Below are 22,796 nucleotides of genomic sequence, written 5' to 3' on the forward strand. Positions count from 1 at the left end.
AAAACTTACCTATTTCAATAGTTAATCAGTTGCGCTGTGTGTGAGACTCCGGTAAAAACGCGCTTTATAAATGCATATTACATATATTACTCTACTGTGATTTTTTACACTAATCGTTAAAGATAATTATATTGTCCTTCTGAAAAAAATATTTTTTGAATAGGCGCGCCTATTAATGTCACATAATAAATTTATTCACTTTATTAACCAAAAATTGGATCGAAAACAATATTTCGTGTTTTTTAAATATAGTTATTGGCTGTCAGTCAATGAGTTTTTGATTGAATGTAACCGTTTATTTTGTCTTTTTATAAGTGAAAATAAATGTTTTTGTTTCCTACGGAACAGATTTACTACTATTCAAAGTCTGATTTTTTAAATTTGCATTTGTCGTGATTTTGGGGGAGAATTCTTGAAAATGCATATAGTGTAATGTAGGGCCCGTTTTCCGTTTCAGAATAGATGAGGAAGAATTAAAAATAAGTTTCGGCTTATTGTTTCAGGGTTTCTGTACGTACGTATAAACGTACTGTACTTACCGTATGGTGCCGCAAACGTAAAGATTCTACTGTACGTCGTTTACACGCAAAATAAAATACTTTCTTTTGTTTGGGAACGCAACAAAGATAATAAATTTAAGTTTTTAAACCGTACCATTATTTCATAAGCTTAAATCAGGAAAAACAAAAATAAGGATTTCACTGATAAAGAAAAACCTGTTGTCTGGCAAACCATAGAGATATTATAACATAGGCAGACAATAAGTTTTCGGTTGACAAGTTTAGATTACAGTTTTTTCAGGTAAATATTTGTTTTAATAACTATACAGTATGTGACGATAAAATGTGAACCTCTGAGGGTCCCTAAAGATCAGCAATTGTTGGATGGATCACCCTCCTTAAATATGGTTAAAAAAATGGAATTATTATTATTTTTTCAGGTGAACAATATATAACACATAACTTTATGATGACACATATAACAATAATTTATACACAAGTAACAAAGACCTCCAAGTGCAAACACACTATATTTTTATTATCTATGTAACGCAGAACAATTTATTATTTATTTTTAAAGAAAATCTTAAAATTCCATTACTTTTCGTACCATAATTTTTGTTTCACTTTCCTATAAAAATTTTTTAAAAATTAAAAGCAAATTTAAAAAAAAGAAATATCCTAACATTAAATAGTTGTCATCTATTCCTTACAGGCTTGATATTTTTGTTTACTAGATATCCTCTTAGTGCATGTTCAGTATAAAAATAGACAAAATGCAACGGTAGATTATCGGCAAACTACTCTAATAGCTCATAATACTGTACTTTTTATTATTTAATAATTTCATAATTAAAAATATAAATTTTAAAATCTAATTTTATAAAATGTTGACTACAATTCAACTTTGCTCATCCGTGGCCCTTTTTTCTTTGGTTTTTCCTTCTTTTTCTTTTTCTTTGGTTCAGATTTCTTCTCCTGAAACTACGAAAAAAATTGAAATATTTTAAAATATACATAATCTTTCCTACATGAAAATGACCAATGGGAATTATTCATAAAATTATACAAAAAAAATACCTGTTTTTCTTTCTTTCTGTATGGATTATGATAAGAAGGTTCTTTTGGTATAAATTCCATTTCTTGTGCCATCTAGTTTAGACAGGACAAAAATAAATACAATCACAATTTCAAATAAATTTATCATTAATATTTTATACTTTGGCACAACCAGATGTTCATGGACTAGAATACTAGCCATGAGTTGATAGATTATGAGCACCCCTATTGGATAATGGAAGCTCCCATGAACCATGGAACCTAGTGTAGGACCACTCTCTCATACTACCTTCAACTGATTTGCTTTTTGAGTGGGCTATTTGTAGTTTATCCAAGTAAGCTCTAGGCATGAAATAGATCTATGTAGTATCTCTCATAAGCAAAAGCAAACTAGGCTATTGTGGAACTTCAGGTAGAGCTAATAGGTGTGTAACGACCATTATGAAATTCAAAGTGTTATTATATAGAACGAGAAAGAAATCAAATTTGGAGACAATTTGTCTTAATTATATTAAAAACATAATTACAGCTAAATACTTTTATTTGAAACAGTAGCAACAGGACAGATCCAAGTTGTAATGCAAAAGATAGGACATCAAATCAAACTGCTCAGCCCTTCATTTTACCATCTTTAGGCCCAAAAATCCTGAATCAGCCACTAAACAAAGCAATATTATTATAAAGACAAATATTATTCTTACTAAATGAAAAAGTTGTTTATGAATGTCATCGAGAAAATCAGTCCTTTCTGCAAAATCCATCCCCCACCTTAGCTCATCCATAAAAGTTTTATTCTTGTCGAAAACTTTGTGAGAAATGTCTGGTAAGCGAAGAACAATGTCTCCTACAAATGCAACGTTTTCAAGAACTACAGACATCACTAAATAAGAAGAAAAAAAAAACCCACTAGTATGAAGGTGAGAGTAAACTGGAATGCGACTAGTTATGGCAAGACACATTGACATGCAGATTACTTGGCTTATCCATAAACAGTTAAATATAATGACAACAGTTATTCCAATTCAAAAGCAAGTAAAAAATAAAACATATACAGTAAATTATGAAACAGGAAGCCCCACCCCACAAACACAAGTGTGAATGCTTTTACGATTAACATAATCAAACAAACATAGCAAATACAAAACACTTTCATAATCAACGAGTTTTAATGCAAGGATAGAATGATTGTCTGTGTCGGGCAGACTATCGTGATACTACCAGTAGTACCTCCACCACCATCTGTTCTACAACACATCAAGTAAAGCAGTGCCGTAGAAATGTGGTGCAGTGATCGAAAGAAAAGAGAACAATCTCTGTGCAGGCCACAGGGTTGTCAAAGGCAAAAGAGAAAAAGTGGATAATTAAAACCTTACCAACCATACTGTGGTGGCTACAGTCCTATAAAGTTGAGTACTATATACCAGGTTGGGTTAACTTTTTCACATGCTTTCTTATCTCTACAGATACATACTTTCAGCGTATTTCTCTCTATTAATTTATAAAACACAAAATTATGTACGTACTGCTCCTGGTTGCTTCATCTGAAGGCAATGGCATCCCTGGTTCAAAACTACTTTCTGATAAGAGTTTCCGAGCTTCAGAAAAAACCTGTAAAAAAAAAATACTTACATTTACTAACTACAGCAAACAAAACTTTTAGAGTGGTATGTCACTCTTAAAAAAACAATTATTGTATATGTTTAAAAGTAATTTAATCCATATTCCAACATTATGTCAATGGCTACCAGATGTCTCAGACGGTTACTTGAACCAGTACCAGATGGCAAGGAATTTTTATAAATCTTCTACAGTATACACAATAGGTAAGCTAGTAGGCAATAATAATGTGTAAAATGGCTCTGCTAAATACCTGTACAACTCTGTCCCTTATTAATTCCACCATTTGGAACTGCTTCTGATAGTCGTAACTATCCAGCATCTCCTCTACAGCTTGAACATGCTGAGCTCGTTTTTGTAGAAATAATTTTTGGTCTGTTTCAATAACATTAAGATAAAATTTCTATATTTTGATCTCAAATAATTCATATCAAATATCAATATCACATTTAATTACAGGAAACCTCCATTCAATTATTATTTATTTAATATTAATGAGTGATTAATTAATTTTGTATAATTAAAGGAGTAATTTCTAAATAAATCTCTTCATCATACAATTATTTCATACACATTTATTAAATATTATAAATAAACAAAATAAAATGATAAAATTACAATATCTTTTACAGATCTTCCCCATCTTGTATCCTATGAAAATGATATTTTTTGCCAAAAAAAGGCTAGCCCGAAGACATCAAACCCTGGCCTAAGTTATAAATAAGGATACACGTCTTCAAGGCTTTGTCGGTCTCTGCTGCCTCATCACTTTTGGCCCCTCCTTTTCCAGGTGCTGCGGTGGGTTGATTTTGATCAGACGACTGAACAACAGCAAAAATAACCAAAAAGATTAGAACTAGGAATGATATTCGTTGATTCATAATTAATTAAAATGTAAACACTAACAGATAACTTGCATCATAATAAAATCATGATAATTTTCAAGGGAAATAACAGTAAAAGAACTGCGAAGTTTTGTTCGGCGTACTTCGGTGTCACCTGATAGTTTTTTAATTACTTTTGGTAAACCCACGTGAACGAGCTAATTGAGAGGGCGCCATCACAATCAACAAAAACACGGACCACCATGGCTGACGCGGAGATTGACACGTCACAGGTGTGTTTTTAGATGTAAAATCATTAATTAATCGTGTATTTTTATTTTTAAATTTAGATATAATAGTTTCCCGCATATTTTAGATATTCAGTGTGCAAAAGTTAAACAGAAAAATTAAAAAGCATGGTCATTATTGATGCTATTCAGCCTACTACTAGCTAGGCCTAGCCAAGATTCCGACCACCGATAAGTCAATTTGTCGGCGGGATTTAATGCGTACCACCACCTCGGGCTCGCGTGCGATTGGTGCCATATGGTGGATTGCGGTGTAGGACTAGGCGATGTACGAGCTCTATCAGGGGACCACCTACTGTGTATATTATACTGTACACCGTTTTTATTAAATTATGCTTAACTTAATAAATTAAGTTTCCCTCTTTCTTTCGGTATTCGTGACTCATGTACATTGATTGATGGATTGATTTAGAATAAAAGATAATGTTTTAAAAAAGATGAAATTATTTAAACAGTGTGTATAATCAATTATAATAATATAATATTTTTCAGCTTGATTCGAAAATGCAAACTATTGATATGAACATGCCTATAGAGGGCGATATTACAGTACCAGGAGCACCCGAGGAAGATGACGAAACTGCTTTTTCAACACTTGATGAACCAATTAGAGAAACAATTGTACGTCAATTTAATTTTATTAATTTATGCACTCACTTTAAAAATTATATTAATTGATTAATGCGAAACTATTTTACAACATATCGCAAAGACATCACATGTGTTAATCATTAATTTTTGTTTTCTTTTAGATGAGAGATTTAAATGCAGTTTTTTCAAAGTTTTTACATGTTCTGTATCCAAAACAAAGTAAAACATTATTACGTGAATGTAAGTTGGAAAAAATCATGTTAGAAAACCAATGTTTTAAACTTGCTTAAAGCTCTGTCTATACTATCAAACTAGTTTGACAAAAAAGTGTGATGTGCCCAAATGTGGTAGTGACATGGCCAAATGTGGTAGTGATATGACATCGTCATGTCCATATATGTACACATAACATTTTTTTGTCACATAAAGTTTTATAGTGTAGACAGAGCTTAAAACCCATGATTCCAAAGTTATAGATAGCGGCTATGATTCATAATTTGACAGTGATATAGTACAGTACAGTAATCCAATATAAAATATTTAATTTCAGTCATAGTGTGTAGTGACTTTTCAGATAACAGATTAATAAATTTTACTTGTTTTAACCTTTTTAGGGGACTTGTGGGGACCACTTATACTCTGCACACTATTAGCGATGTAAGTATCTATTTTTTAATTACAGTACCGTGTATCCTCTGGTATAATCCCACCACCCAAGAACACAAAATTGGGCTGACTTTTGGGGGTGGGTCTGTACCCGGGGAAACCCTGGTTCAGGAAAAAATTGATTGGTAAGCATTTCTTGTAAAAACCCATCTATACTGGCTAGAGAGAGGCCTACATCCAGACCAAAAGTCAGAGACTATACCAGGGGATATGTCTATTTGTGAAATCAGACATAAAGTAAGGGAGTGGGATTAAACCCGAAGTGGGATTATACGTGAGGATATATGTATTCATTTTCTGTATGACATAAGGAAATCATAAATGCCTAAATAGTCAGTCTCATTAAACATAATATAATGTTTTTAGGATGTTACAGGCTTCTGATGACAAGAAGACAGAACAGCCTCAGTTCTCAGAGGTGTTCGTGCTTGTTTCATTTGGTTCTGTCATTGTAACACTAAACTCAAAGCTACTTGGTGGCTTAATGTGAGTATAATACTTTTAGATTTAAGCCCACCCTCAAATTTAAGCCCACCATCAAATTTAAGCCCATCCTTCAATTTTAGCCCATACATATATTGATCTCATCCTCAGATTAGCACATCCTCCCTAGCCCATACTAAGATTTTATCCTATCCTCATCATATTTACAAGCTTTATAATTAAGTCCATTCTATTTATTTGACTAGAGTATAATTCCCATGATAAGCCCATCTACAATAACTATAAGCCCATAGGTATAATGCTCACCTTCAGGTAGAATACAGGTTCAGTATTCACCAATCACACTTAAGTAAGATATTTCTCTTAAAGATGTATTGTCCCCCAAAACATGAAAAAATAAAGATTAATAAAATCAGATTTTGAATAGGCAATTTCACAGTTTTAATAAAGTTATTCACTTCTGTAGAAAAAAAATCATCAAAAATAATTATTTCACTTATAAAAAGACAAAAGAAATGGTTAATTTCAACCAAAAACCACTGTCTTCCAGACAATTTAGGTATATTTTGCTTTAAATTACATTTTTTTGGTGGAAAATGTTTTTTTTTGGTTCAAGTTTTTGGTCATAGTGAATAACTATTATGTGATATTAAAATGGCATATTCAACAACAAAAATTTAAAAAATTATTTTTTAGGGGGACAATACATCTTTAAATATTAAAATCGTATTCACTTAGAGAGGAAAGTGTTTCCCATAGCCTAAGATTCAATACAGTTCACATACAGTAACTTTATCATAAAAACTATTCTATTTTCTACATTTCAGATCTTTCTTCCAAACTGTGTGTATTTTAGGTTATTGTCTTCTTCCATTGAACGTGGCATTAATTCTTTGTCGGCTGTTGCTGTTATCATCGAATCAGTACTTATTTATTGTACGCTTAATCGTTACGTTCATTGCATTCTTTTGGTCAACATTAGGTAAGGTTTTTATTTATTTATTTTTACAATATAAAGTAAAACAATTTCCTACTTTCTGTATACAATTCTTTATGTAATAATATGTACTTGTGCGACATTTCAACTTGTTATCAACAAATCTTCATCTGGCAATGACTAGATGTTCCTACTTTAATAACTTTTTGTGACCCCCTTCCTACTCGAAGCAATACAAGGTTTATTTAGACAATAATTAATATGTATTAATTTTATATTTTTATTTCAGCTTCTCTGGCCTTTTTGGCCGATAGTCAACCACCAAACAAGAAGGGTTTAGCGCTCTATCCCATTTGTCTTTTCTACTTTGTTATCGCTTGGCTTATTCTTGGTCAGACAGCTTGAATACATCATGGAAAATGATTCCTTCAGTGCAATATTATGTTCATTAAAGGTGGTTAAGTATTATTACCAGTGGCGTAACGGCAATGAGTGCTCACTGGCTAAACCCAGGGTCCCAGAGCTCATGGGGCCCTGGGCATCAGCAGTCCAATGCCAACTACCCAGCATTGGAAGGCCCCTTAGGAGTGCTAAACTAGGGGCTTTTGCCCTGTGCATTACGCCACTGATTATTACAAGGAAAGCCAACACAAAACTGAAAGCTAATTGGTGTCTTAAGACCCAGGAGGATAAATGGGTGCTGCTGAAAAAGGTTCTCCAACAGGCAGCAAGACAAACAATCTATTGTTAGGCCAACCAGTAATATGACAACAGAATCGCAATTGATGTTCCTGGTCTAAACTTATCACAGTCTACACTATCAAACGAGTTTGACAAAAAAAATGTGATGTGCCCACATATGGTAGTGATATGCCCAAATATGGTACTGATATAACATCATCATGTCTATATATGGGTACAATTTTTTATCACATAAAGTTTGATAGTGTAGACAGAGCTTTAAACAATGAAACTTATAATTTTGAAAATGAATTTAAAGGCAATACAACAGATAGTTCAACTGTAAAACTATGGACAGATTACAAAGAAGGAGTATAGTGCCATTAAGCTAGCTGAAGCTAGGGAAGAGCCTTGTAAAACATGCACATCACAAAAATCATCAGTTTACACACACAAGTGCGTTAACACCTGTGCTATTTTTGTATTGTGTGCACACCCTGTGTGTAAACACTAGGCAAAGTGAAAGGGGCATCACATAATCAAATCTCATTTTCATACACCTCTTTCCAGCTGTGTAATTACACATGCTTGATTAAAAAAAATTAACAGTATCTGCACCTAGGCTAATTTAACAACATAAGGTTTATGTTTATCTAGGCTATTACTGTACTGTAGGATAATTTAAACAAATTCGCTTAGTCTATTTGGACAACAAAAACAGCAAAGCCTGTAGCATATTTATCAATCAATCTGCATCTGTAGTTTTTACCTTGCTTATTTTAATTTAAGAAATTATTATTATCCCAATGCCACGTAATATGTGGCATGGACCATATACCATAATGTACATGGTCCATTGTAATTAGTATTATAGGAAAGATCTACAGCAATTTATGCTATAATGTTTTGATACTTTTTTCTAAGTAAAAATTATACAGTAAATACAATTGATTTTATTAACCATTTTACTTGTTTTGCACTTGGTTTGATGGAAAGGTTTTTATATTTTGAATGAAGTTTTGAGTTGCAGGGAGATTTCTTTTAAAATAAACTTTGTTTAGGTTTATTACAGTATACTGTAAATAATTGAGCAATTTGCAATTTATATTACTTTAAAAAATTGAGATGAAAATAATCATTTATTATTGATAATGTACATTTATTTATTATTTGGTGCCTTTTAAATAAAGGGGTTATACAATAATCCAATTCTTTTTTATTTGTGTGCATTTGTAATAAGTGAAGATTCATTTTGAAAGTTAATGGATAAAATTACGCACATTTTGGTTCCAATGAAGAGTCACTTGGACTTGGTACATGCTATTGAAAGGTACGGCCATCTGTAGTTTCACCAGTTACAATACACTTAATGGACTAAAAAGGAAACTCACTTAAAATTAAACAATACTCCAAAGTAATACTGTACAACTTTAAGCTCTGTCTACACTATCAAACTTTATGTGACCAAAAATGTTCCCATATATGGACATGATTATGTCATATCACTACTACTATTTGAGCACCACATTACCACACCATATTTGGGCACATCGCACTTTTTTTGACAAACTAGTTTGATAGTGTAGACAGATCTTTAGGGAATTGAATATTTATTTACTGAAGTGAGAATACTTTGGGGAGGGGGCGCGAAGAGAAAATTTTAGAATTTTATAACAAAATACACACTTAACACAAAACAAATAAACAAACTTTCAATATTACAATGTTATTTTATTTAATCTTTGTTGTTTTATGGTCTTATTGTGGCTGTGGTTATTCATGAAGAATTTTATTTCCTTAGTCCGTCGTTCAGTTTAATTTACTGTTGTCCTTCTGGAGTGACAATTGTTGTTTTCTCCGACACATAAATACCATCTAAGAATTTTCGAATATCCTTGTTCTTGACAGTTGTGGACTGTTGAATTGAGGCAGCTGCAGAAAAGGGAAAAAAACAGTATTTAATGATTTTGGACCGTTGACAATTGGGTGTAGTACAGTGTCCATTTGGTGTAGAAGAGTGACCACTTGAATTCAGTGCTGTACAGTGTTAATTAACACTGCACAGGGGTGTTTTATAAACAATAGATAACACTGCAATTACCAAGGTACCTCTGTACCCCATCATCAGTGTGACAGCCCATATCCAAGACAAGATTTTACAATTCATCATGTAATGATAAATGTATTAAAAAAAAGACTACATTACATACCACATTGTGAAACCTTTTCGATGTCATTTCCTTCAAGAATCAGCTCGTCTTTCATCTTGGGTGATGATGATACAATCACACCTTCTTTCATCTGCACACGACGGATAAACTTCTCTCCGAGAAAGTTTCGGATCTCAATAAGGGAACCATTTTCCTGGATGTTGCAGTTGATGGGGAAATGCGCATACACAGACCTCATTTTGTATTTGTACCCCTAATAAAAAATAAATGGAATAATTTAAAGATGATTTTTTGTTAACACTGTAATGTTATGGACAACACTTCAATTTTAATTCCTTGTGGTATGCAAATATTGTTTTCTTTGTATGGTTGATTTTTTTTCTCTATTTTTAATATTTGCTGCAATTTTAATGAACTCTATTAGTAAATAAAAACATTTAACAACTTACAAGTGTTACACCTTTGATCATGTTTTCAATATGGGTGCAGATAGTACGAACACCGGCTAATTCCTTCTTAATTCCAAACCATTTGTCAACACGGATTTTCTTTCCAATGACAGTCAGTTCCACCCTCATGTGTCGGAAGGTACGTACCAACACCCCTCTGGGTCCTGTCACTGTGATGGTCCTTGCCTTGATGGATACCGTGACTGAAACAATAATTTTATCAAGTTTAAAAAATTAAACTTGGTATAAATTGTTAAAAAGGACTATAATTAGGACTAAAAAAAATTCCTGTACCATTTTCCGGCACCTCCACAAATCTTGTTGCTAAGATAGTCTTCATAGCTGCACCTGAAAGAAAAATTATTTAAAAAATATATTATTACACAATACAGTACTTCATATTATTAATATTATTGGCCTAAGCCTATTTTCTCATTGGTAAGATTTGTTTAACCCTTTTCTTACATTTCTGGGTGCAAAAACATATGTGGTCACTTCGTCCCAAACCTGGCCTAGCCTTCTTTCTAATCTAGGCATGGGCCTAACGCTAGGCACTATCTATCTCTTACTCAGTCTTGAGTCTTAGTACTACTACTAGCAGTACTGCTACTACTAGGCCTAGGCCAGGGCGGGATATTCAGTAGAGCAGTAATAAACTATTGAATGTTTTATTTCATGCTCTAATAATAATCTATCCTGGGCCGGGTTTCGTATACATCTCCTTTTTAACGTAGGCCTACATATTGGTTTTCTATGTACAGTACATGTAACCATTTAAATCAAGCATTTTTATTCATACTATTATCAACTATCACAAACTAATTAAACACAGACTTTATATTATGTTTTATAAATTTAATAGGGCAGTTTATGAAGAAGGATGATCAATATATAACTGAGAAATGTATAGATTTTAATAACTATTTTTCATAACTCACGAACCTCTGCTATCGCACAGACCGAAAAGGTCGATCGGTAGAAAAGAGAGAGGTCAAATAAATGTAGTCCAACTTAAGCTATTCAAATTAACTTAGTTTAAGTTTAATTAATGTTTGATAAAGTTTACACTAACTATAATTTTGAATATTTTAATATTATTTACAGCTACTAAAATTAGTAATTTTATTACTTATTTATATTTCATAATAATAATAACGTGGGAATAATGTTTTTGAGTAGCCTAGGTACTCGACCCACGTACACAAACTTTTTCCGAAGGACAAAAATATCGTGAGTACCGCTGTTCAAAATTGTATTTATTTAGTCCTAGGCCTAGCTAATATTTTGTACCAAATAACGCTGTTCGCTTTTATTGTGTATAATAGTGTAGACTTCTGTTCAGGTGTTTTTCATGATACTGTTCTTTAATTTGATTAAAATCACCAGCAAAGTTAGGCCATTCCCATCGCCCATCAACCAGTTCAAAGTCACACACGGCACACATACTCATACAGCAGCCTGGTCATTAGAGCAGTACCCGCTGAAGGCCGACTTGACAACATGGACAGTCAAGGTTTTTACCAAAGTAACTATGATGATAGCCAGCAGCAGCAGCAGTATGGCCAGAGTTATGATATGGGAGGAGATCAATATGCTCAACCACAACAAATGGGGTAATACAAAAATGTACAATTTTTAAATTACCTGCAGGTTTATTATTAATATTTAAACTTCCATACATTTGCCTAAAAATAGATTACGCCTAGGCCTATATTATATCAGTTGCCGTATTCGATTGGAAAACATAATTGGATAATTGAATGTGCTTAAGTGGCTTAACACAAGCTTGTTCGTTGAATGCTAACTTAACGTTTCATATACCCTGTTAAATGAAATGAATGAATTAATGCAACAGTTTGACTAATAACTACTATTTATATTAATTCTTTTTTAGGTATGACTATTCCCAACAACAATCAGCTTATGGTCAACAAGCATACACAGGTCAAATCATGACACCTGAACCCATGCCAGAGGAAGATACAGGCTATTCTGGGAGCTTTGATGATGAACCACCATTGTTGGAAGGTATACTACCTAATACTACTTTGACCAAGGCAATCTAACAACAGGATGCTAAGCTCTGGAGATCAAAGGGTGTATCTCTGGCTGCGATACGATCAATCCCACACCCCTTAACAGACACTATGCACTGCAGAGAATATGTACATAGGGCAGTACTTTTGGTATTTGTCGCAGCCAGACATAAGATCAAAGGACTGTTACGAGTTCCTATCTTGGCAAGGCGAGCTCAGTGTCCTGTTGTGAGATTGCCTTGAGGAATATATGGGTGTAACGTGTAGAATCCAATATTTCAACCTCTTAAATTTAGTTCTATTTTATGGTAACACCCTTTTAGTGTTACTCTTTGAATATATATGCAGATACTAACCAGTAAAATTTGGTTAATTTTTACTCAAAAGTCAGGTTTGAAGAACAATTAAGGTTTGTCCAATGAAGTTGATACTGTATATGTTCTTTTTAAAGATTGGCTATCTTCGTTTTTTCAGAACTTGGAATTAACTTTGATCATATTTATTCTAAAGTAAGTTTATACCCTACAATTAAAAAATATCATTAATAATATACAGTACATTATAATAGAAACTGATATTAAATACTGTACGTTTTACTCTGTGAAGACGACAGTTTACTTTACTGAAAAATATGGATAAATAGAGAAATAATTGTTGAGATTTGTTGTGTTGTTTTTGTATAGACATTGACTGTATTAAACCCACTGAGAGAGACCTCAGCAGAAGCAGTGAATGATTCAGATTTAGCAGGACCTCTAGTATTTGCATTTGCTTTTGGTGGAACTTTATTACTTGTAAGTATTTTTCCGAAACTAGTACCGATTTCTGCCAACAAAATATTTGAACATAATATAATATAATAATCACATTTTGTTGTTAAATAAAGTTTGATAGTGTAGCCAGAGCTTATCAAAATAGTTTGACAAAAATGTGTGATGTGAACAATAATATGCCCAATAGTAGTGATATGATGTCATATCACTACCATATTTGGGCATATCACACTTTCATCATTTGTTTGTAGACAGAGCTTTACATTGTTGATTTTTTTTACTCTTTTCAAGGCTGGAAAAGTACATTTTGGTTACATATATGGCATTGGCGGAGTAGGGTGTGCTGCCATGTGGGTTCTGTTGAACATGATGAGTTTTACTGGTGTGTCTGCTTCTTGCATCATCAGTGTTCTTGGCTACTGTCTTCTGCCAATGGTCTTCTTGTCTGGGCTTGCCATTGTCATGACGTTAGAGTAAGAGTTTTGAAAGTTTTTCGTTATTATTCAGTTAATTACTATACTTAAAAGTATTGAACACCCCATTTTATAAAGGTGAAAAAGTGGAAGACCGTCAGATAGATTACGCTATCTCTACTCTAAACGATCATAAAAAATGACTTGATTGGCACAAAAATGAAAAGAAAATGTACAGTGATTGGACGACAATGTATATGAGTGAGATGGATAAAGTCCATTTTAGAACATCGTCGGCAATATGCCTGAAGAATATGTGGCTTTATTAGAACCTTCTCAAATATTTCATAAGACCCCATTTTATCAATACAAAATTGTAGTCAATTCTCTCAATACCTCTCTGAAAACTGGAAACTCTCCCAAAAAGTGCCAAATTCTTCTTTACCATTAAAACACATTCTGAATACCAGACTTTCTGGAAAACCAGACATATTTGGCACGTCCGGTATTGAGAGAGTTCACTGTACATACTATTATTTTATTGTGATTTAATGAATTAATGTATTTGTATAATAAAAAATGAAATTCTACCTCTTGTAATATTTACTTACAGGTCAATAGCAGGGACGTTGATATCATTATCTGCAATAGGTTGGTGTAGTTGGTCAGCTTCTAAACTATTTGTCACGGCATTAGCCATGGACTCGCAGCAACCTCTAGTAGCCTACCCATGTGCATTGCTTTATGGAGTCTTCGCTCTTATTACAATATTTTAAAGGAGTGTGACATAATGATATAAAAATACAATTTGAGGAATTAAAAGCAAAAATTAAATCATTATGGAGTGGTGTTACCTTTCAATACAGTATATGTATAGAAATAGCATGTTATTTAAAAACAGCATGAAACGACATCTAATGTTGTGTGTAGCAATGGAATTTACACAAATCACATCATATAATATGGATGTTAAGAGACGGGGTCAGGGAACAAATTGTCACGTTCCTTTTTTTAAAAAACATAATTATATACATTTATGTAATTAGGATTTGTTAAGTGTTAAACACATTATGGTATTTTTTCATCTCACTATATCATAATTAGTAATTATATACGTTAAAATCTAGGAGATATGTATACAGTAATTGCCAATATAAATATTATTTTCCTTTGTTTGTATTGTGTGCTTACAAATAGAGATTGACAGGTGGAATAAATACATAGATCTGTATCTCATTCTTGTGAATATTTTACCAAAATATATATTGTATTATTTATTAAGCACATAATGTATGTCACAATTCAGCTCTTTTTAATAATAAAGTTTTCAATAAAAATATAATATGTAACTGGTGAATATTGTTTCAATTTTTGTTTTATTAATTTTACCGTACTATAATCGCGTACAATATTTGATTTTTGCTGTGACCATTAAGCATGAAATGGCACTAGCCAAACTTAAAAATTATTTTTAACACTGATGAATAAAAACACAATAAAAATATTTAATAATTAAGTGTTCTTTTAAATTTATTATTTTCGAAATAACATTAATTCTAAAATATGATTATACATATTGCAGACATTTTTATGAATAACTAAATTAACACATTATAGTTATGGTTTTTCATTTCTTGAAAATCTATTTTGAGTTCTTCATTCTCTTTATCAAGGAATCTCTCAGAGCGATCTATAGTAAAGAAAAATGAGAAGAAATTTAGTAAATGAAAATACACATATTTATATGTATATACATATACATACTTATACTATTATAATAGTCATAGTCGTGTGAATTATTAGTCCTGTCATTTCACCCGATACTCTGTACTGTATCATAGGCAAATTCTGTAATACAGTGTCACATATGTATCACATGTGTGCCCGTATTAAGTCAAGGTTAGGCTTATGGCCTATGATACATGCACGGCATGTGATACATGTGACAGTGTATTACAGCATTTGCCACTGGTACTGTGCAAATTAAACATACAGTACTGAGAATCGTTCAGCCTATTGTACATTACCTGTTTTTCTCTAAAAGACCTCTTTTGTTTCCCTTTGATGTTTCTCTTCTGCTTCACCATCATAAATGGTTTTTTTTTCTCTTTTTCTTTATTACTTGTGCTTGAATTAGGATTTTGTCTTCTCTTCTGTTTGGTGTACTTTTCTCTTCCCTCTCTGCCACCCTGCAAAAAAATTATATCAATATACAATTTCCAGGTCCACACTAAAGGCCAATTTACAAAGACGAGCGGTAACGGTAAGCGGAAAACCTGCGTAGCTTGTCCCACGTATAGAATGTCTATCTAACCAGCTTGTATACACCATGTAAAACAAACACAAAAACAACTCCACTCAACACAGACCATTGCAATGTGAAACCAATGGAAGTGTTTACAAATCAATATTTCCTATTAGAAATAACATCTCTAAATATCTAAATATTTGGATAAGAGAAATTTGTCCATAGCTCCATAGTTCTTTTTTGATGGTATATGTCTGTTGTTGCCTCTTTGTTCATGTACTGTATTATGAAAGTTTGAAAGTTATAAATAAAAAAAAAAATGTCCATAGCTCGTATAAAATACATTTATTTCTAATATGAAACAACATACCATAACGGTTGTGAGTCGTGACTCCTTGTCGTGTCTTGGTCGATATTTAATAGCTTCAATTCTGTTTAGTGAAAGTATTTCACCTCTGTAAAACAAAAAAGAACAGTTAAAATGCAGATAAAGAGATTTTGTATTGGGATGACAACCGTACAAACTAGGTTTAAATAAAACATTTAAAATATCCCACCTTTCTTCTTCCTCTATTGAAGTATTCAGCTTTCTTTTCTTTCCTTTTTTGACCTTTGCCCCCTCCATTTCTCGTTGCATCTGTTTTACTCGGATTTCCTTAAAAAAAAAAACAAAGATGTGGTGTAAACAATTCAAAAATGATATAGCAATTAACTTGTAGTTGAGCTGTAGCTTGGTGGTTAACATGCTTGCCTTCCAATGTCAAGATCCAGGGTTCAATCCTGACCTAGTACCAGGGTTGTAACTCACGACTCTTTTCAACTCCACTCCCTAAGCCTCAAATAAGACTTAGTTTATAAGCATGATAAATTATTAAATAGTTTATCCATCCTGTAATTGGTGAGTTTGTGCTCCCCGTTGGATGAGTATGGAATTAAAAAAAAAAAAAAAAATTACCTTAAATTCATCCTGTGTCAACAACCTTGAACTACTAATCTCAGATGCCCTCGCTTGTCTCTCCTCCGCTGTTAGGCCATCTTCAACACCGCCCTCTTCGTTCTTGGGTACTTCATCATCTGAATGTACCACGTCATGCCAACTACCATCGCTGTCATCTCCAGAATCACTACAGCTCTCCCAACCCGCTTTAAAAAAAAAGAAAATATAAATACTCAAATAAAAAACGGAATTAGTTTTAGTATAGTTAACAGTCAGGAGGGACAGATACTGAAAGAACTGTTATCAATAACTTGAGCATTGGCATGTGGGTTTGAACTAGTCACATATTTGTATTGTATATACATCCAATTTAGGAATATGAATATCAAAGGAGTACAGTAGACAAATTCTCTTTAAGCTCTGTCTACACAATCAATCTTTATGTGACAAAAAATGTGATGTGTCCATATATGGACAGGATGATGTCATATCACTACCATATCTAGTTTGATAGTGTAGACAGAGCTTTAGAATCGGAAAAAACAGTGTAACTTTTGAGATGCACCATGAAGGCCTATAAGATAATTTAGTATTAAGGCCAACTCAGACAGCGTCACGCGGAAACAAGTTAAACAAGTTTATAGTTCTCGAGACGACCTAAAAACTACACCGGACGCTATCCCAAGATGACTCATCTCGTCGGGATTCAACTCAGACAGCACCGACGAGTCAAACCGTTTCGCCACTCCTCGTTGTACAACACTGTCTGAGTTGGCATTTATAATCAACATACCTTCTTCTATTTGAGCTTCTTTTAGTTCTGCAGCATTCTTTAATACCTCAGCTCCTGGTATAAAATCTGGGGCTACAAGTTCTCCATACTCTTTGGGCTGAATGTCTAAGCTATGCTCCGTTGGTTTACCCTGTGCGTCAAAACAAAATCAGATAAAACATATTTAAATCATGGTTGGCAGAAATCGAAAATCAAATCTAAATTTGATGAATGTATGGATTACATAATTATACAGTATACATCTGGACAATCTTGAGCTGGGTATGAGAATAGTGGGGAAAGTCTAGTTTTGGGGGAATCAACTGGAATGTTATGCTGGTGATAGCTCTTGTGACAAATATGCAATGAAATGCATTATGCTATGATAAACTCACTCTGTCTTTACGATGCAATAACTCTGGATTGACATTGCGGAATAAGCCTATAAGTGACCTAGCAGCAGACATCACAGATTTGTTCTTGTAGTTCTTGTACTGAGCGAGGTCAATCAAAAGGTCAGAGTTCATAGCTAGTGGGCATCTTGCACACACCTCTCTTACAGCGTTGAGACTGAAATAAGATTTAAGAATCAAATGAAAACTGAGTAATCTTTGTCTACACTATCAAACTTTATGGGACAAAAAAATGTAATGTGCCCATATATGGACATGATGATGTCATATCACTACCATATTTAAGTATATCACTACCTTACTTAGGCACTTTTTTGTCAAACTAGTTTGATAGTGTAGACAAAGCTTCATGCTATAGGTTTGAATGCATAAATTGTTTGATAACAATATCTAGACTTGGAAACATTTTTATTTGACATGGTTATATTATATATCATATTAATAAAATCTATGAATTATGGATAAGAAAACAATGTACACTTACCCTACTGCCATTACTTCACTTGAGTTCCTCTCGGTAACAAAGTTGTTAACAAGCGTCATAATCAATGACTGGATTATATCTGGTGGCACAAGCTCATGACTTGCTTGTGCCGAGTACAGCAACAGTTTTGTTACCTCTAAAAACGAAACATAGTTTAAAAGTCTGGTGTGCTGTATACACATGTAAGCCTTTAGACAATCATGTTTTTTTTAGAAAACAGTTACTTGATTCTTATTATGTTACCTTTCTGATGTGGCTGGATGAAGCGTTGTAAAAATGGATAAAAATTGAATAGAAAGAGTTGATGAATTCCGACAAGACGCGAGATTAGATTCATCAACATAAGTTTCACTTCAAACCGCTCATTGCTGCTCTCAAGTTGTTTGAACAATCTCTCAGCAAAGCCTAATAAAATACATAACCTATAAGTAATCAGTTGTTTTTATGTTCCCAATTCCCAATCCTGTGGGAAATGCCCTGGATAAGTGGGACAGAATCAATGGAAAAAGCATGACAAGAGTGAGTGGCCATGCAGTTAAAACAGTTGAACCGTAATTAAGTAGCACATAGTAGAACATGGCAAGGGTTCGAGATTCACTAGCTCCAAGGTTCTGGTGTACTAGTACATCACAGTCACTGATCATAACTGGGCCTTCTGGGAGATAAATAAATAATAACAAACTAGGATGAGCTTATACCAAAGTCATTGTGATATATAAGATACGATGGGCTTATTCCTGAGCCAGCATGGTATATGACAAGATGGGCTTATCCCTGAGCCAGTAGGTCAATTGTTACTAACTTTGTGGATCATGAACAAGATGAATGGCAGAGAAGTTGAAGCTTTCCACTTTCTTTTTCTTTTTATGTTTATTAATCACTTTTAATGCTCTGCTGGTTTGTTTCTGCCGCTTCCTTGTTTTCTTGTTTACCCTCTGTGCTAACAATAACTGTTTTGCTGATGGTCCTTCGTCCTAAGGAAAAATAATAATTTAGACTTAAGCTCTGTCTACATTATCAAAAAATGTGTGATGTGCCCAAATATGGTAGTAATATGACATCATCATGTCCATATATGGGCACATCACTGATTGTCACATAAAATTTGATAGTGTGGACAGAGCTTTAGGGTGGTGTCGTGATAATTTCTAACTTGTCTATGAAAGATTAAAGCAGGGAGTTGTTAATGATTGTCTCTAGTTAAAGCTTAATTCTCACTTGGATGCAAGGAGTAGGCACAAAGCAAGTGAGTTGTGATTGGTCAATTTACTTGTGCCACGTTTAACTCCAAGTGGGAACGAAGCTTAAAAGAAAGGACAGGAACACTACCTCAGACTCACTATCACTTTCTTTTCCGTCACCATCATCATCGTCGGAACCAAGAAAGAATTTTAGAGCAGCAACAAGTATCTAGAAATATAAAATATGGTTTTACTATATAACTGTATATTGTTCTTTCCTTATCTATATTTTATTTTAAGGGAAGTTGAGTGGTAAAGTTAGTTAAGGGTTTCTTTGACAGTTTGGTTCATTACAGGAGAGAAATATGTGTCAATTCTAGGCTTGACAAATTAAAAAACCGTTTCAATTTACCTTTGTGACCTTAGAAAAACAAGCTGTTACGATAACATTAACAGTCTTCTCATCTTTCCTGCAAACAAAATTGCAATGTTATTCATACAAATAAAATCTGTATTAATAATAAAAAATACATTTAAAATAAATAAACAATTTAAATATTAAAAATGTCTTAAAGTTATCGTAGTTTACCATATATTTCTTCTGTATAACTCAATCATGATATCCAGTGATGTCTTAGCTGCTGTTACATTACTGTCTCTCAACATTGTATATATAAAATTCTGTAGTGACTGAAAAAACAAAGTTTAATTGTATTTAATTATTATTATAAGTGTGTTAAGCTCTGTCTACACTATCAAACTAATTTGACAAAAAAAGTGTGAGGTGGCCAAATATGGTGGTGATATGCCCAAATATGATGGTGACATGGCCAAATATGGTGGTGATATGCCCAAATGTGGTAGTGATATCATCATGTCCATCACTTTTTCTGTTACATAAAGTTTGATAGTGTAGACAATACAAAAGGATAATACTTACAGCAAGTACTAAATACATAATAGGGTGTATTAACTGTACTTTATACTAACTACTGTACTAACTTTATTTCTATTTCTCCATATATACAAATTACTTACAGTGTTAACTTTGTTGTTTTTGTGTTTTGCATTAATGGATCTAATGTCTTGTACGATGTAACTATTAAGCGTCTTTCTCAGCAGTTTGTCTTGACATCTTAGCAGTTCAAAGAACAGCTCCAGTAACGAATTTGGAGTGATCAGATTTTTGTTTCGAAGGAGAATCAAACCTTTACAAAATGCCTGTGAAGAAACAGAAGAATAAATAATTAATAGAATAAATAAAGAACATAAAATAATGATTTCTTTGTCTGAAAAACATGTGTATGTTATTTCTAGGTTGTTCACTATTAGTATTTGGGTCATTTCATGCTAACACAACCGGTGGCTTCAGGTTCATCATCCCTAATTTGGCTAAAAATTGAATTAAAAATGTACCTTGATGGGTTTAATGAACTGACAATTATGAACTGAAATTTTGTGAATTTTCATTGAACACATCAAGGTACATGTGATTCAATTTTTAGCTAAATCAGAGATTATGAACCTGGAAATTTCTGTTAAATTGGTTGCTTTGGCCTGAAATAACCTATTTACCCAACCACACTTTCTCTTTCCAAACATCATTATATATTGTTTTTTAAATACCTTACCATTCTCATTTCTGGGTCTAAAACTGTGCTTTGTTTTTGAAGAAGCTCAATGAGTTCTTGTGGTAACGTATTCAATTCATCTGGATAACAATGAGCAATCTATAAAAAAATAAAACCAACTTATTCAACATACTTATTCAATTCAATTCAAAGTAACATTTATTTTCTTCAAATAAAAACAGTATACAAAATGGTGTAAAGAAAGGTAATATGATTGAAGAAGGCATGTTCAAAAAAAAAAAATAAAAAATAATAGGTAATTATAAAAAAACATTGAAAAATGACCAAATATGGTAATAATAGTAATATTCTAGCTAAATAGTGAGCTGACATTGCATCCCAAATGTGGTGGTTTGTGGAAATCTGTATGCATTTAGAGGTTTGATTTCAAACAGTTGGCCGAGACTAGGCCTAATAAATGATGAAATTGATGGCAGCTCAACCACCTTACCTGGCATAAGAACATGACAAGTTCTTGAAGAGTTTTTGAGTGCTGCGATGGCTTCAAGTGGAAGATTTGAAGGTTTGACTTGTAGTGCCGATGTTGCTGATAAAACTGGAAAAAAATATTTATTATTAATTTTGTGTATATTTGTTTGGTATAAGTAAGACTGTAATATTGTGTTAAGATGGTGAACCCAAAGAGGAGGGTAAAATGTAGCTTATCATTATTTTTATTTTATTTCAAAATTAATTCGCCAATAATAACAGGTGACGTGGGAATCGGCTGACAGGACAAATGTATATAGGCTTATAATATTATTTGGATTTTTTGTGCTGGACACCACACCACACAGAGAAATATGTCAATATATTTTTAATTAAAATTTTAAAAATCATATGTATATAAATACTATTTTATAAACTATTATTATTAGTTTACTAGGCCTATTTATTATGTTCACATTGGGCGCTCTAATGAACTTTCTTAATAGCCACCAAGTGCTAGGCCTAGCCATGTTGACTAGACTGGTCTAACGATCCCCATAGAGGGCCTAGCCTAGTGTAGAGCAGAATTGTACAGAATAATCGTATCAGGCCTAGCTTCACATACACAAGCGAACACATTTCACCATAACAAACAAACTTACTTCCTCCTTATATGATTCTGGATCTCTTTTTATCAAGTTCTGCAACTGAGGCAGATTATTGGGCAACTGGTTTCTGTTTCGGTCACTCATTTTTACTGAAGTTATAGCCCCTTATTTAAGACAAAAATACAACACGTGTTACGCTTAAAAAATCATCGAGAAATTTAAAGGGAAAGTTTTGTATGGAACGCCATGTGTGCATTTACAGAATCTTTGAGGCGTTATAGACGCATTGCGTCAGTATAGCAGCCAAAGGCAGACAATCCAATTAAGATTGTTTATCATCATCTTCATAATTGTTGCAATAACATTTAGTGTTACTGAGTGTGTCATTGTACGATACACTACTATACAGTACTAATACTTCTCTATGTTGGAATCTCTCTCTTTGTTGTTGTTTAAAAATAATTATTTCTCTTCAGTCGGCCATCAGTATTTTTTTTCTAGTTTTATAAATATATTTCATTAAATTTCCATTTTCTGAACTTGTTTCCTCTCCCTTGACCTCTACTTTGAATCATAAGTATTACTGGATAGAAGAGGTCACCCTTAGTTCACATTCAAAACAAA

General features: G+C 33.0%; 5 protein-coding genes across 5 annotated transcripts; 2 read left to right on the top strand and 3 right to left on the bottom strand.

Moving 5' to 3' along the window:
* Positions 1-1,011: 1,011 nt before the first annotated feature.
* On the bottom strand, positions 1,012-4,174 carry LOC144842425 (coiled-coil domain-containing protein 134-like). The gene is made up of 6 exons (XM_078698874.1): positions 3,907-4,174; positions 3,430-3,551; positions 3,083-3,167; positions 2,261-2,439; positions 1,581-1,652; positions 1,012-1,484 (listed from the first exon to the last, which is right to left on the bottom strand). The coding sequence occupies exons 1-6, from the start codon at positions 4,055-4,057 to the stop codon at positions 1,395-1,397; spliced, it is 699 nt and encodes a 232-aa protein (XP_078555000.1). The 5' UTR covers positions 4,058-4,174; the 3' UTR covers positions 1,012-1,394.
* A 43-nt stretch (positions 4,175-4,217) lies between these two features.
* On the top strand, positions 4,218-8,836 carry LOC144841924 (protein YIPF6-like). Its single transcript, XM_078698223.1, has 7 exons — positions 4,218-4,293; positions 4,801-4,929; positions 5,061-5,139; positions 5,514-5,556; positions 5,932-6,051; positions 6,837-6,991; positions 7,236-8,836. The coding sequence occupies exons 1-7, from the start codon at positions 4,264-4,266 to the stop codon at positions 7,349-7,351; spliced, it is 672 nt and encodes a 223-aa protein (XP_078554349.1). The 5' UTR covers positions 4,218-4,263; the 3' UTR covers positions 7,352-8,836.
* Positions 8,837-9,337: 501 nt separating this feature from the next.
* Positions 9,338-11,247, bottom strand: LOC144843764 (large ribosomal subunit protein uL6-like). The gene is made up of 5 exons (XM_078700700.1): positions 11,190-11,247; positions 10,542-10,595; positions 10,248-10,450; positions 9,838-10,051; positions 9,338-9,559 (listed from the first exon to the last, which is right to left on the bottom strand). Exons 2-5 carry the CDS (start codon positions 10,585-10,587, stop codon positions 9,447-9,449), a joined length of 576 nt encoding a protein of 191 aa, XP_078556826.1. The 5' UTR covers positions 10,588-10,595; positions 11,190-11,247; the 3' UTR covers positions 9,338-9,446.
* Positions 11,248-11,414: 167 nt separating this feature from the next.
* Positions 11,415-14,747, top strand: LOC144841846 (protein YIPF5-like). The gene is made up of 7 exons (XM_078698106.1): positions 11,415-11,477; positions 11,634-11,860; positions 12,142-12,275; positions 12,758-12,792; positions 12,967-13,077; positions 13,348-13,529; positions 14,083-14,747. Exons 2-7 carry the CDS (start codon positions 11,748-11,750, stop codon positions 14,243-14,245), a joined length of 738 nt encoding a protein of 245 aa, XP_078554232.1. The 5' UTR covers positions 11,415-11,477; positions 11,634-11,747; the 3' UTR covers positions 14,246-14,747.
* A 79-nt stretch (positions 14,748-14,826) lies between these two features.
* On the bottom strand, positions 14,827-22,381 carry LOC144841844 (protein SDA1 homolog). Its single transcript, XM_078698105.1, has 17 exons — positions 22,227-22,381; positions 21,587-21,691; positions 21,136-21,234; positions 20,543-20,725; positions 20,094-20,194; positions 19,917-19,974; positions 19,653-19,733; positions 19,126-19,297; positions 18,567-18,728; positions 18,324-18,459; positions 17,822-17,996; positions 17,448-17,577; positions 16,673-16,860; positions 16,275-16,372; positions 16,088-16,172; positions 15,497-15,658; positions 14,827-15,159 (listed from the first exon to the last, which is right to left on the bottom strand). Exons 1-17 carry the CDS (start codon positions 22,314-22,316, stop codon positions 15,112-15,114), a joined length of 2,073 nt encoding a protein of 690 aa, XP_078554231.1. The 5' UTR covers positions 22,317-22,381; the 3' UTR covers positions 14,827-15,111.
* Between the last annotated feature and the right edge of the window lie 415 nt (positions 22,382-22,796).

Source organism: Antedon bifida, chromosome 5 (genome assembly GCF_963402885.1).
Source record: "Antedon bifida chromosome 5, ecAntBifi1.1, whole genome shotgun sequence".
Classification (NCBI taxonomy): domain Eukaryota; kingdom Metazoa; phylum Echinodermata; class Crinoidea; order Comatulida; family Antedonidae; genus Antedon; species Antedon bifida.

Coding starts and splice junctions, on each gene's coding strand:
- LOC144842425 (XM_078698874.1), bottom strand. CDS start 4,057: ATGAATCAACGAATATCATTCCTAGTTCTAATCTTTTTGGTTATTTTT. Junction 3,552..3,906: donor CGACAAAGCCTTGAAGACGT/GTATCCTTATTT, acceptor TTATTGAAACAG/ACCAAAAATTATTTCTACAA. Junction 3,168..3,429: donor TAAGGGACAGAGTTGTACAG/GTATTTAGCAGA, acceptor TTTTTTTTACAG/GTTTTTTCTGAAGCTCGGAA.
- LOC144841924 (XM_078698223.1), top strand. CDS start 4,264: ATGGCTGACGCGGAGATTGACACGTCACAG. Junction 4,294..4,800: donor CGGAGATTGACACGTCACAG/GTGTGTTTTTAG, acceptor AATATTTTTCAG/CTTGATTCGAAAATGCAAAC. Junction 5,557..5,931: donor CTCTGCACACTATTAGCGAT/GTAAGTATCTAT, acceptor TAATGTTTTTAG/GATGTTACAGGCTTCTGATG.
- LOC144843764 (XM_078700700.1), bottom strand. CDS start 10,587: ATGAAGACTATCTTAGCAACAAGATTTGTGGAGGTGCCGGAAAATG. Junction 10,451..10,541: donor TGTGGAGGTGCCGGAAAATG/GTACAGGAATTT, acceptor TTATTGTTTCAG/TCACGGTATCCATCAAGGCA. Junction 10,052..10,247: donor TGATCAAAGGTGTAACACTT/GTAAGTTGTTAA, acceptor ATTTTTTATTAG/GGGTACAAATACAAAATGAG.
- LOC144841846 (XM_078698106.1), top strand. CDS start 11,748: ATGGACAGTCAAGGTTTTTACCAAAGTAACTATGATGATAGCCAGCAG. Junction 11,861..12,141: donor GCTCAACCACAACAAATGGG/GTAATACAAAAA, acceptor ATTCTTTTTTAG/GTATGACTATTCCCAACAAC. Junction 12,276..12,757: donor TGAACCACCATTGTTGGAAG/GTATACTACCTA, acceptor TCGTTTTTTCAG/AACTTGGAATTAACTTTGAT.
- LOC144841844 (XM_078698105.1), bottom strand. CDS start 22,316: ATGAGTGACCGAAACAGAAACCAGTTGCCCAATAATCTGCCTCAGTTG. Junction 20,195..20,542: donor AAAACAACAAAGTTAACACT/GTAAGTAATTTG, acceptor TTGTTTTTTCAG/TCACTACAGAATTTTATATA. Junction 18,460..18,566: donor CATCCAGCCACATCAGAAAG/GTAACATAATAA, acceptor TTTCGTTTTTAG/AGGTAACAAAACTGTTGCTG.